Below are 12,802 nucleotides of genomic sequence, written 5' to 3'. Positions count from 1 at the left end.
CCCTACAGCTCACACCCTCGAGTCCTGGCAACATCCTCGTAAATCTTCACAATACCCTTTCCATAAGGTAGTCGAGGGCAAGCAGATTGGATTTGCAAGGCCAGACAAAAGTTTGGGACATGTAAAAGAGTTGAAAGGGACGTGAGGCGTCTCGGATGTGGTTGGACAAGTGGGAATAGGAGAGAATCAAGAATCTCGATTCCTCTTCTCTGGGGAAAAAGAACGAGTCTCATAGGAGCAAAGGACAAAGGACATTTATTGTCACATACACCATTAGTGAAATTTGAGTTGCCATTTGCAGCACACCAATAAACGTAAGACACCACCTGAAAGAAGAATTTAACATTAACATTTAACAAAAGAGGACATGACTTCAGAATTAAGGGACAGAAGTTTAGGGGTAATATGAGGGGGAATTTCTTTACGCAGAGAGTGGTAGCGGTGTGGAATGAGCTCCCAGTGGAAGTGGTGGAGGCAGGTTCATTGGTATCATTTAAAAATAAATTGGATAGGCATATGGATGAGAAGGGAATGGAGGGTTATGGTACGAGTGCAGGCAGGTGGGACTAAGGGGAAAAAAAAATTGTTCGGCATGGACTTGTAGGGCCGAGATGGCCTGTTTCCGTGCTGTAATTGTTATATGGTTATATGGTTATTAAACATAAAAATATCCCCCCACAATGGTTCCCACTGTGAGGGAAAGCCAGTCCAGTCCTCGTCCTGTTGTTCACCCGTAGTCGGGGCCTGCTTGAGGCCTCCGCAGTCGCCACGACGACGGCCCGATGTTTTAGGCCCACCCTCTTGCCGGGTGACGGAACTCCGGCATCGGATGAACACTCTCAGCGGCCAGGAGTGTCTGGAACGGCCGCTTGCTGCCAGAGATCGCGGCTCCCGAAGTCTACAGGCCGCGCTGGTCGGAGAGAGATCCCAGGCTCCGCGGTGTTTAAAAGTCAACGCCGCCCGCGGATGGAGGCTCCGCGACCACAGCTCAGCGACGTTGGAGTCTGCGGTCTCAGCACTCTGGAGCTTACCGCACGGCGACCCGGGTAAGGCATTGCCCGCTCCGCGATGGTGCTTCAGCGCTGTGCCGCCGCCGAAGCTAAAGTTCTGGCCCGTCCCGGCAGGAAAACGCCGCTACAGGCCCGCTGGTAGGCCGCGAGGAAGGGGCGAAGATGTGGCTCGGAGGAAAGCCGCAACTCCGACTAGATGGGGACTGAGAAATACAGTTTCCCCCCACCCCCCCCCCACACATGAAAAAGATTAGACCTCCAAAACAAAACATTTTAACATACTAAAAAATGTTTACAAGGCTGGAAAGACAGACAGCTGCAGGCTGGGCAGCCATACTAGACGGCACCCCCCACACTCCCAAAGAGGCAGGAAACATGTTCCCGATGTTGGGGGAGTCCAGAACCAGGGGCCACACAGTTTAAGAATAAGGAGTAAGCCATTTAGAACAGAGACGAGGAAACACTTTTTCCATACAAAGAGTTGTGAGTCGGTGGAATTCTCTGCCTCAGAGGGCGGTGTAGGCCGGTTCTCTGGATGATTTCAAGTGAGAGCTAGATAGGGCTCTTAAAGATCACTATCAGGGAGTCGGGGGATATGGGGAGAAGGCAGGAACGGGGTACTGATTGGGGATGATCAGCCATGATCACATTGGATGGTGGTGCCGAATGGCCTACTCCAGCACCTATTGTCTAACAGTGTACAGGTGTGTAGGTTAATTGGCTTTCTATAAATGTTAATTGTCCCTAGCGTGTGTAGGATAGTGTGCGGGGATCGCTGGTGAGTGGTGACTCGGTGGGCTGAAGGGCCTGCTTCCGCGTTGTATCTCTAAACTAAACTATACTGAAATGTAGGTAGTCAAAGAGCTGGGGAAACTCAGCGGGTTTCACTCAGTGAAGGGATGGGTGATGTTTCGGGTCTCGACCCGAAACGTCACCCATTCCTTCGCTCCATAGATGTTGCCTCACCCGCTGAGTTTCTCCAGCTCGTTGTCTACCCTTGATTTTTCTAGCATCTGCACTTCTCTCTAAACTAAACGGTAATGAGTTTCCTTCCTGCTTTCTTAACGGGCCTGTCCCACTTACGCGACTTTTTCGGCGACTCCCGGCACCCGTCATAGGTCATTGCAGGTCGGCGAAAATGTTCAACGTGTTGAAAATCCAGCGGCGACCAGAACAAGTTACGACTCTTTGGGCGACTGAGGAGACGACTCGTGACCATACAGGCGACATGTCGCGGGGTCAAGCCTCTATGGTCGTGTAAGTGGGGCAGGCCATTTAATTTCCTCCCATCATTGGAAGAGGTCACGGAACACAATTTGAAATTGTTACTCATTTTGTATATTTCTGAAACTCTCCATTCTTTCTTGAATATTTAACTTAAATCAGAACTGCATTAGTATATTAAAATGAAAAAAAAAATCATTTTGGCACAATATCAAGCATTTACTTATGTAAGTATATCCACCATTATTTAATTAAGAATTATAATCCTTTTTAGCTTAGGTTGAACTTTATCTTTCGTTTCTTTGTTATATCTATCAGGCAAGGGCCCTCAAGTCCTGGCAACATCCTCAGAACTTTTCCCTGAACTCTGAACTTTTATCTAAATGGTGTCAAGTTGGGAAAAGGGGAAGTACAACGGGATCTGGGGGTCCTTGTTCATCAGTCAATTAAAGTAAGCATGCAGGTGCAGCAGGCAGTGAAGAAAGCAAATGCCATGTTGGCCTTCATAACAAGAGGAATCGAATATAGGAGCAAAGAGGTCCTTCTGCAGTTGTACAGAGCCCTAGTGAGACCACACCTGGAGTATTGTGTGCAGTTTTGGCCCCCTAATTTGTGCAAGGACATTCTTGCTATTGAGGGAGTTCACAAGGTTAATTCCCGTGATGACGGGACTGTCGTAAACTGAGAGAATAGAGCTGCTGGGCTTGTATACTCTGGAGTTTAGAAGGATGAGAGGGGAGAGCTTGAAAGGGGGAGGGGAAGGAGGGAGAAAGTAAGGATACCGTCATCTTTCCTTTCATTCCAAAGATGCAGCCTGACCCGCTGAGTTACTCCAGCACTCTGTGAAACGTCACCTATCCATGTTCTCCACAGATGCTGCCTGACCCGCTGAGTTACTCCAGCACTCTGTGAAACGTCACCTATCCATGTTCTCCACAGATGCTGCCTGACCCGCTGAGTTACTCCAACACTCTGTGAAACGTCACCTATCCATGTTCTCCACAGATGCTGCCTGACCCGCTGAGTTACTCCAGCACTCTGCAGTCCAATGTGCCTCCACTAAACTAATTGATCTTCTGTTCCACTTTGTTCTGCAGTTCATTCATTTTAAATACAATCCTTTGTTCAATATTGTACTGAGGGCTTTTTGTTTCTTTGAGATATAATGGGATTAGTTCATTCAACGTGGATTAATGCAAGACTGTATCAGAGTAAGAAGCAGATTGCCAGGTTATTGATCAAAAGTTCTCTTCCTTTGTGTACTAATCCATAACTAACAACCATCATCATAAAACTTTAATGCAATATTGATCCAGCAAAAAACATCAATGGTGAAATAGCATTTACGACATTCTGAAAAGACCAAGGCGTTCTCACGCTGACTTTCTCATTGCTTTTATGAACCTTTCACAGACTTTAGCTAACAAATTTTATCATAAGATTTAAGGCCAACATAAATGCAATTTTACTCTTTGCTAATGACATTTTGACTCCTGTGCTTTCTTCATTGCGAACGTGTGGCTATGAAATTGCAGTTTTAGCCACATGAAAGTTGACTTAAAACTTTACAAAATTCCAGACAGGGGACAACATTCAGGTGGAATTTGATAGGCTGTAGCCCCAAGCAACCTGAATCAAATTGGAAGTCAATAACATTCAGAAGGTTTTACTGCAAAGCCACAAAAAGGCAGATGGTCAAAATCTGAAATAAAACAGCAAATAAACATAGAAAATAGGTGCAGGAGGAGGCCATTCGGCCCTTTGAGCCAGCACTGCCATTCATTATAAACATGGCTGATCGTCCCCAATCACTAACCCGTGCCTGCCTTCTCCCCATATCCCTTGACTCCACTAGCCCCTAGAGCTCTATCTAACTCAGCTCTATCTAAAGAGGTTGGGTCGGGTCAGGTGACGTTCCCTCAGCCAACAATTACCCATTCTATATTCCCTTCATCATCGTCCGCTTTAATCTGTCCTTTTCCCACCTTGCATTCTCTTTGTACCCTTCCATATCTCTAGTTTCACAGAGTGCTGGAGTCGCTCAGCGGGTCAGGCAGCATCTGTGGAGAACATGGATAGGTGACGTTTCACAGAGTGCTGGAGTAACTCAGCAGGTCAGGCAGCATCTGTGGAGAACATGGATAGGTGACGTTTCTTCACACAGTGCAAAAGATTGATAATGTTTTAGGTCGGGACCCATTTTTTAGTCTGAAGAAGGGTCCCGAACCAAAACGTCATCTGTCCATTCCCTCCACTGTTGCTGCCTGACCTGTTGTTCCTCCAGCACTTTGTATTTTGCTCAAGATTTCAGAATCTGCAGTTCTTTGTGTCACCAAATTCCATAGACACATAGATGGGTACATGGAATGAATGTATGCATGAATGTATGCATGAATGAATGATTGAATGCATGAATGAATGATTGAATGAATGAATGATTGAATGAATGAATGATGAATGAATGAATGAATGAATGATGAATGAATGAATGAATGAATGATTGAATGAATGAATGAATGAATACGAATGTTATTAGTCAAGTATGTATACATACAAGGAATTTGCCTTGGTGCTTTGCTCACAAAAGGATAAAAACACAATTTACAGCAGCCTGTTAAAAATAAAACGTTATATTTTTAAACATGTGAAAATAAAATACCAGATCAAAAGGAGGCTACAGATTTTTGGCTGTTGAGTAGAGCAACTACTTGTGGATAAAAGCTGTTTTTATGTCTGGCTGTGGCAGCTTTGACAGTCCGGAGTCGCCTTCAAGAGGGAAGTGATTCAAAGAGTTTGTGGCCAGGGTGAGAGGGGTCAGAGATGATCTTGCCCGCTCGCTTCCTGGCCCTTGCAGTGTACAGTTCATCAATGGAGGGAAGGTTGCAGCCAATAAGCCAATAATGTTTTAGAGGGATATGGGTCAAATGCGGTGCAATGGGACCAGCTTAGATGGGGCATCTTGGTCGGCCGGGACATGTTGGGGCCAAGGGCCTGTTTCCATGCTCTATGATTCCATGACTCGAAATCCAATGGTTGGGTAGTGTCCTGTGTATTCTGCATGGGCATAATGCAAATTGTGGAGCACCGGGATTGCCTGTACTTGCATCATGTCCATGGAATGGAGCGGCTGGGCTTGTATACTCTGGAGTTTAGAAGGATGAGAGGGTATCTCATTGAAACATATAAGATTATTAAGGGTTTGGACATAAGTTTATTAAGTGTTATAATGTATCTGAAAAGTTATTGCCATTTATAAAAAAACAATTCTAATGATTCAACCATTACTGAATGATCACTTGTTATAGATTGTCTTTCAATTGGGGACCTATTCTGCGCTGGATTTGTATCCTATCAGTGAAGTAATCCTAGTACTAATGTAACAGTCTCAAGTGCCCCTACAATTCTCACAAGCTGCCTCAGAAAAGCAGCCAACATAATCAAAGACTTATAATCATGGAACTATAGATGCCAGTTAATACAATAGACAATAGGTGCAGGAGTAGGCCATTCGGCCCTTCGAGCCAGCACCGCCATTCAATGTGATCATGGCTGATCATCCCCAATCAGTACCCCGTTCCTGCCTACTCCCCATATCCCCTGACTCCGCTATCTTTAAGAGCCCTATCTAGCTCTCTCTTGAAACCATCCAGAGAACCGGCCTCCACCGCCCTCTGAGGCAAATAATTCCACAGACAATGCACAAAAACAACACTGAGTTACTCCAGCACTCTGTGAAACGTCACCTATCCATGTTCTCCACAGATGCTGCCTGACCCGCTGAGTTACTCCAGCATGTTGATGTTCAAGAAGGAACTGCAGATGCTGGAGGATCGAAGGTACATAAAAATACTGGAGAAACTCAGCGGGTGCAGCAGCATCTATGGAGCGAAGGAAATAGGTGACGTTTCGGGCCGAAACCCTTCTTCAGACTGAGTTACGCCAGCAGTTAGTTTTAGTTTGGTGATCAGCTCTGTATTGACATCGTATTGTCAGAATTCCTGGAAGTGAACAGTTCTATTTTTTAATTTGCAGAAACGTATGAAGACTTTGACTCCAGGGTGATTGAGGTAAGATATTTTCATTCATTTTAAGAAGGAACTGCAGATGCTGGAATAATCGAAGGTAGACAAAAATGCTGGAGAAACTCAGCCGGTGAGGCAGCATCTATGGAGCGAAGGAATAGGTGACGTTTCGGGTCTCGACCCGAAACGTCACCTATTCCTTCGCTCCATAGATGCTGCCTCACCCCCTGAGTTTCTCCAGCATTTTTGTCTCCCTTCAGTCATTTTAAAGTATTTTTCCGTGTGTTGCGTCTAAACAATGTTTTATTCTGAGAGATTTGCATCGATTTTGTTTGTAATCTTATATGCAGCAAACGAATGGAGACTGGGATCTCAACCCGAGATCAAAAATAACCCGAAGATAAAGACATACCGGGGCAGTGATTAGTTGCAATCCGCTTTTAGCAAAATGAAGCCATTTCACAGCGGAGATGAGAGAATCTCTGGTGAACGTAAAGTGCATTTAGTTTGGAACTGTGCAAGAAATGTAATTGAAATGAGTTTAATTAGTCTAATTCATTTTAATCATTGACAGATTGTAAATGTGTAGGAAGGAACTGCAGATGCTGGTTTACAATGGGCAGACACAAAATGCCATGTAAGATTATTACGGGTTTGGACACGTCGAAACAGGGTGGGCAACGTAAAGGTTGCAATCTCCCGGCCCCTTGTATCATTGCGATAGGCGGTCAGTAAGGTTGTTGATATCGTTGCTTTAGAAACCTCTCTCAGTTCCCCGTTAACTGAACAGAATCTGAGTGGGTTCTTATTACAATTGGAGTATTGTGTGCAGTTTTGGTCCCCTAATTTGTGGAAGGACATTCTCACTATTGAGGGAGTGCAGCGTAGGTTTACAAGGTTAATTCCCGGGATAGCGGGACTGTCATATGCTGAGAGAATGGAGCGGCTGGGCTTGTACGCTCTGGAGTTTAGAAGGATGAGAGAGGATCTCATTGAAACATATAAGATTATTCAGGGATTGGACATGCTAGAGGCAGGAAACATGTTCCCGATGTTGGGGGAGTCCAGAACCAGGGGCCACAGTTTAAGAATAAAGGGTAAGCTATTTAGAACGGAGATGAGGAAACACTTTTTCTCACAGAGAGTTGTGAGTCTGTGGAATTCTCTTCCTCAGAGGGTGGTGGAGGCCAGTTCTCTGGATACTTTCAAGAGAGAGCTAGATAGTGCTCTTAAAGTTAGCGGAGTCCGGGGATATGGGGAGAAGGCAGGAACGGGGTACTGATTGGGGATGATCAGCCACGACCACATTGAATGGCGGTGCTGGCTCGAAGGGCTGAATGGCCTACTCCTGCACCTATTGTCTATTGTCATTGTAATGGGTGGTCAGAAAGGTTGTTGATATCATTGCCTCAGAAACCTCTCTCAGTTCCCCATTAGCTGAACAGAACCTGAGTGGTTAAGAAGGAACTGCAGATGCTGGAAAATCGAAGGCAGATAAAAATGCTGGAGAAACTCAGCGGGTGCAGCAGCATCTAGGGAGCGAAGGAAATAGGCAACGTTTCGGGTCGAAACCCTTCTTCATTCTTAGAATAAAGGGGAGGTCATTTAAGACTGAGGTGAGAAAAAACTTTTTCACCCAGAGAGTTGTGAATTTATGGAATTCCCTGCCACAGAGTCACTGGATGGATTTAAGAGAGAGTTAGATAGTCACATTGAATGGCGGCGCAGGCTCGAAGGGCCGAATGGCCTCCTCCTGCACCTATTTTCTATGTTTCAGACTGGAATCTGAGTGGGTTGAAAATAGGAATTTCCTTTGCAGGTCACAGAAATGTCCGACTCGTCTTCCTCCACATACTTGGGCAAAGTTTCAGATAGCTGAGAGACGTGGAAACTGAATTCTCTGCAGCAAAATGGGCCACTTCTATTTTTAATCAGAAGCTTATCGCTTGCATATGTGTCCTCTGCGCAAGGCCATTTTTAGTGGCATCGACGAGGACAAGGCATGGGAGATAAAAAACAGGCACCAAGTGGTGTCAGCATTGCTGCGGCCCCATGTCCAACCTGTGCTGAAAACCGCAGTGATTTCTCCATACTCCTCCTCGCAGTGTCACTAACCCGTTTGACATCGATGTGCCAAACGCACGGCACTATCGCAAATTACTTATGCCACTAACGCAGTCAATTTCCTGCTTGGATAGCCTTCACCCCAACCCTATGAACATTGTAGTTCAAGTGTTTAAGAAGGAACTGCAGATGCTGGAAAAATCGACGGGGGTCAAAAATGCTGGAGAAACTCAGCGGGTGAGGCAGCGGCTATGGAGCGAAGGAATATCAATCAATCAATCAATCAAACAAGAACTTTATTCACCCCCGAGGGGCAATTTAAAAGGGCGCATTACAGTAGCTTTTTAAAAAAAAAAAATTTTTTTTTAAAGAAAGAGACACAATCAACGAAGAGACAAACATTCAAAGCTACTCTCTGCACCTGCCGGTCGACCGCATGAGCAGTGGCCCGGCAAGGATTGGGTTGTCAGCAGCGATACAATAATAAAGAACACACAAAATGTAACACAAACATCCACCACAGCATTCATCACTGTGGTGGAAGGCACAAAAATTTGGCCAGTCCTCCTCAATTTACCCCCCGTGGACAGGACCAGAGTCCAGAGTCAGTCCAGGATCGGCTCTTCCTCACCAGAGACCGCGGCTTTAAGTTGTTGTAGGCCGCAGGCCGGCGGTCGAGATTTAAAGTCCCCGCCGCAGCCAGAAGCACCGTAGTCTGCAGGGCCGGCGGTCGAAGCTCCCCTCCAGGGGTGAAGGTAAGCCCACGCTGGCCCCGCGGTAGGAGTTGGCCGCGGGCCGGCAGTGATGGCTTCTTCCACCCCCGGCTGTAGACGCCGCACCAGCTGGAACTCTGCAGACCACGGCTTCAGGCCGCGGCTTCAGGCTGCCGGCTGCCCCGGGTCAGCGATACGGAACGCTCCCCTCCAGCGAGCCCCAGCGAGGGGTCACCCGCTCCACGCCGAGAGTTCACGCTGCGCCTGCCGCTGAAGCCCGGGCACGTCTCCGGGAAAGGCCGCGCCGATCCTTGATGTTAGGCCACAGGGGAGGCGACCTGGAAAAAGTCGCCTCTCCATGGAATAGGTGACGTTTCGGGTCGAGACCTTTCTTCTGATGTGAAGAAGAAAGGAAGAGGCGGAGACAGTGGGCTGTGGGAGAGCTGGGAAGGGGAGGGGAAGGAGGGAGAAAGCAGGGACTACCTGAAATTGGAGAAGTCATTGTTCATACCGCTGGGGTGTAAACTGCCCAAGCTTCTCCAATATGAGGTAGTCCCTGCTTTCTCCCTCCTTCCCCTCCCCTTCCCAGCTCTCCCACAGCCCACTGACTCCGCCTCTTCCTTCCCGCTCCCCACCCCCCACACATCAGTCTGAAGAAGGGTCTCAACCCGAAACGTCACCTATTTCCTTCGCTCCATAGATGCTGCCTCACCCGCTGAGTTTCTCCAGCATTTTTGTCTATCTTCGATTTCTCCAGCATCTGCAGTTCTTTCTTAAACACAATACTCCAGGTATCACTTTAAACATAGAACTGTACAGCACAGGGACAGGCTCTGTGGCGCATAATATTTGTGTCAAACATGATATCAAGATCATCTAATCTCCTCTGCCTGCATGAGATCAATGTTGCTGCATATCCATGTGCCTTCTGAACGCCACTATTGTGTCTGCCTCCATCGCCATGAGGGAGTGCAGCGTAGGTTCACCAGGTTAATTCCCGGGATGGCTGGACTGTCATAGGCTGAGAGAATGGAGCAGCTGGGCTTGTACACTCTGGAGTTTAGAAAGATGAGAGGAAATCTCATTGAAACATATAAGATCATTAAGGGCTTGGACACGCTAGAGGCAGGAAACATGTTCCCGATGTTGGGGGAGTCCAGATCCAGGGGTCACAGTTTAAGGATAAGGAGTAAGCCATTTAGAACGGAGACGAGGAAACACTTTTTCTCACAGAGAGTGGTGAGTCTGTGGAATTCTCTGCCTCAGAGGGCGGTGGAGGCCGGTTCTCTGGATAATTTCAGGAGAGAACTAGATAGGGCTCTTAAAGATAGCGGAGTCAGGGGATATGGGGAGAAGGCAGGAACGGGGTACTGATTGGGGATGATTCAATTCAATTCAATTCAACTTTATTGTCATTGCACAAATACAAGTATAGGTACAACGAAATGCAGTTTAGCGTCTGGACATAGTCATAGTGCAAGATAGTAGAAGTAAAAATAAATATACAAAATAAGCATACAATAAAAGTTTAAAAACCCAACTGGTTAACAATGTGTGGATTGTGGATGAATTAAAACTGATACATAGGCAGATAACTGTATACAAGTGGGAGAGTCTAAGGAGGGCTAGCGTCGGGACTCCGAGTTCAGCAATGTGATAGTGTTGTTGTAGAAGCTGTTCCTCATCCTACTAGTACGAGACCTGAGGCTCCTGTACCGTCTCCCTGATGGGAGGAGGGCAAACAGTCCATGGTTGGGGTGGGAGGGGTCCTTGATGATATTCCCGGCCCGTCTCAGACACCGTTTGCGGTGGAGGGCATCCATGGCAGGGAGCGGGGCACCGATGATGTACTGCGCGGTTTTCACCACCCGTTGTAGTGCCTTCCTGTCCGCTACAGTGCAACTGCTGTACCATACCGTGAAGCAGGTGGTCAGGATGCTTTCGATGGTACAGCGGTAAAAGTTGGTCACGGTCCAGGGGGACAGGTGAGCTTTCTTGAGCCTCCTCAGGAAATAAAGGCGCTGGCGGTGCTGGCTCGAAGGGCCGAATGGCCTACTCCTGCACCTATTGTCTATCGTCTTATGCCATGGCTGGCAGCGTGTTCCAGGTACTCACCACCATGTGTAAAACACTTGCCCCGCACATCTCTATCATTTGCCAGCCTTTACTCCATCCCCACCTCTCTGCTCCAGCTTTCCCACCCCCCCCCCCCCCCCCCACCCTCCCCGCTAATAAGTGTGAACATGGGCCCTGGCCTGAAGCAGCATTCCCTCCACAGATGCTGCCCGAGTTTGAGTTTTGTTGATTGTCACGTGAATGTGTGATTGAGGCAGTGCAGCGTAGGTTCACCAGATTGATCCCTGGGATGGCGGGACTGTCGTATGAGGAAAGATTGAAAAGACTAGGCTTGTATTCACTGGAGTTTAGAAGGATGAGGGGGGGGGATCTTGTAGAAACATAAAATTATAAAAGGACTGAGCCAGCTAGATGCAGGATAAATGTTCCCAATGTTGGGCGAGTCCAGAACCAGGGGCCACAGTCTTAGAATAAAGGGGAGGCCATTTAAGACTGAGGTGAGAAAAAACGTTTTCACCCAGAGAGTTGTGAATTTGTGGAATTCCCTGCCACAGAGGCCAGTGGAGGCCAAGTCACTGGATGGATTTAAAAGAGAGTTAGATAGAGCTCTAGGGGCTAGTGGAGTCAAGGGATATGGGGAGAAGGCAGGCACGGGTTATTGATAGGGGACGATCAGCCATGATCACAATGAATGGCGGTGCTGGCTCGAAGGGCTGAATGGCCTCCTCCTGCACCTATTGTTTATGTTTCTAACGCACTGGGCTAAATTCTGCCTCTTCCCTTGTAAGTGGTGAAGGGATTTTAATTTTCTAATGTCGCATTACCGAGGCCATAGATTTATCACAAGACTACATCAATGATAGCCCAACGCACTTGTTTGAAATAATGCTGCGTTTGCTCTTCCTTTAGCGCCCACTATAATGGGAGCCCTGGAAACTTCGACGATGATGTCGTTTTTAAGAGGTTTACTTTTTTAATTTGATGTGTTGAAAGAACCTTTACAGTGCTGTGATTTATTAAACACTTTCACGACTTCCTCGCAATATTTGTGGCCCAGATTTTGCATTAATAATGATGGAAAGCTGTTGGCTGCAAAGGAAACTAATGAATTGGTGCGGACTTCGGATTTTTATGATTAGTCTTGCAGTGAAATCTACTAAAAATGTCATTTGTTATTCTATGAGGTCTAAGTGTGTCTTTAAATGCATGCCCAGCCATGCTTAGAAAACCCTCTGGCCCTTGAGGACTAATTTTGTACTTCACAAGAATATTTCAATGTAAGGGATTTTCAAAGCGTTTGGAGAAGATGTTTGTGATGCTTTAACTGGTCCCTTATTTATTTTGGTGCCTGCAAAATGATTCAAGTTAATTAAATATTATCCTTTCTGCTGTTGATCGACAGCTGGGCCTGCTTGATCACATCATGGTTTGAGCAGGGCGACATAAATGCTGGAGTAACTCAGCGGGTGAGGTAGCATCTATGGAGAGAAGGAAGTGGCGACGTTTCAATGGACAATAGGTGCAGGAGTAGGCCATTCAGCCCTTTGGGCCAGCACCGCTATGTATATAGGAGAGATGTTGTCAAGCTGGAAAGGGTGCAGAGAAGATTTACGAGGATGTTTCCAGGACTCAAGGGCCTGAGCTATAGGGAAAGGTTGAACAGACTAGGACTATTCTTTGTAGTGCAGGAGGA

The 12,802-nt window shown here is 46.8% G+C and overlaps 1 protein-coding gene across 1 annotated transcript in view; it reads left to right on the top strand.

Annotated features, from left to right (window-relative positions):
- mrps5 (mitochondrial ribosomal protein S5) overlaps positions 1-12,802 on the top strand; it is a gene marked incomplete at its 5' end in the record, with an annotated part of 106,804 nt that overhangs the window by 44,111 nt on the left and 49,891 nt on the right. The window contains 1 exon segment of the mRNA XM_055665571.1: positions 6,267-6,301. Within this exon segment, the coding sequence (XP_055521546.1) occupies positions 6,267-6,301 (35 nt within the window).

The sequence above is a fragment of the Leucoraja erinacea genome, unplaced genomic scaffold, assembly GCF_028641065.1.
Source record: "Leucoraja erinacea ecotype New England unplaced genomic scaffold, Leri_hhj_1 Leri_134S, whole genome shotgun sequence".
Taxonomy (NCBI): domain Eukaryota; kingdom Metazoa; phylum Chordata; class Chondrichthyes; order Rajiformes; family Rajidae; genus Leucoraja; species Leucoraja erinaceus.
Note: the sequence above shows the minus strand (reverse complement) of the source record. Positions and strands in the feature narration are given on the sequence as shown.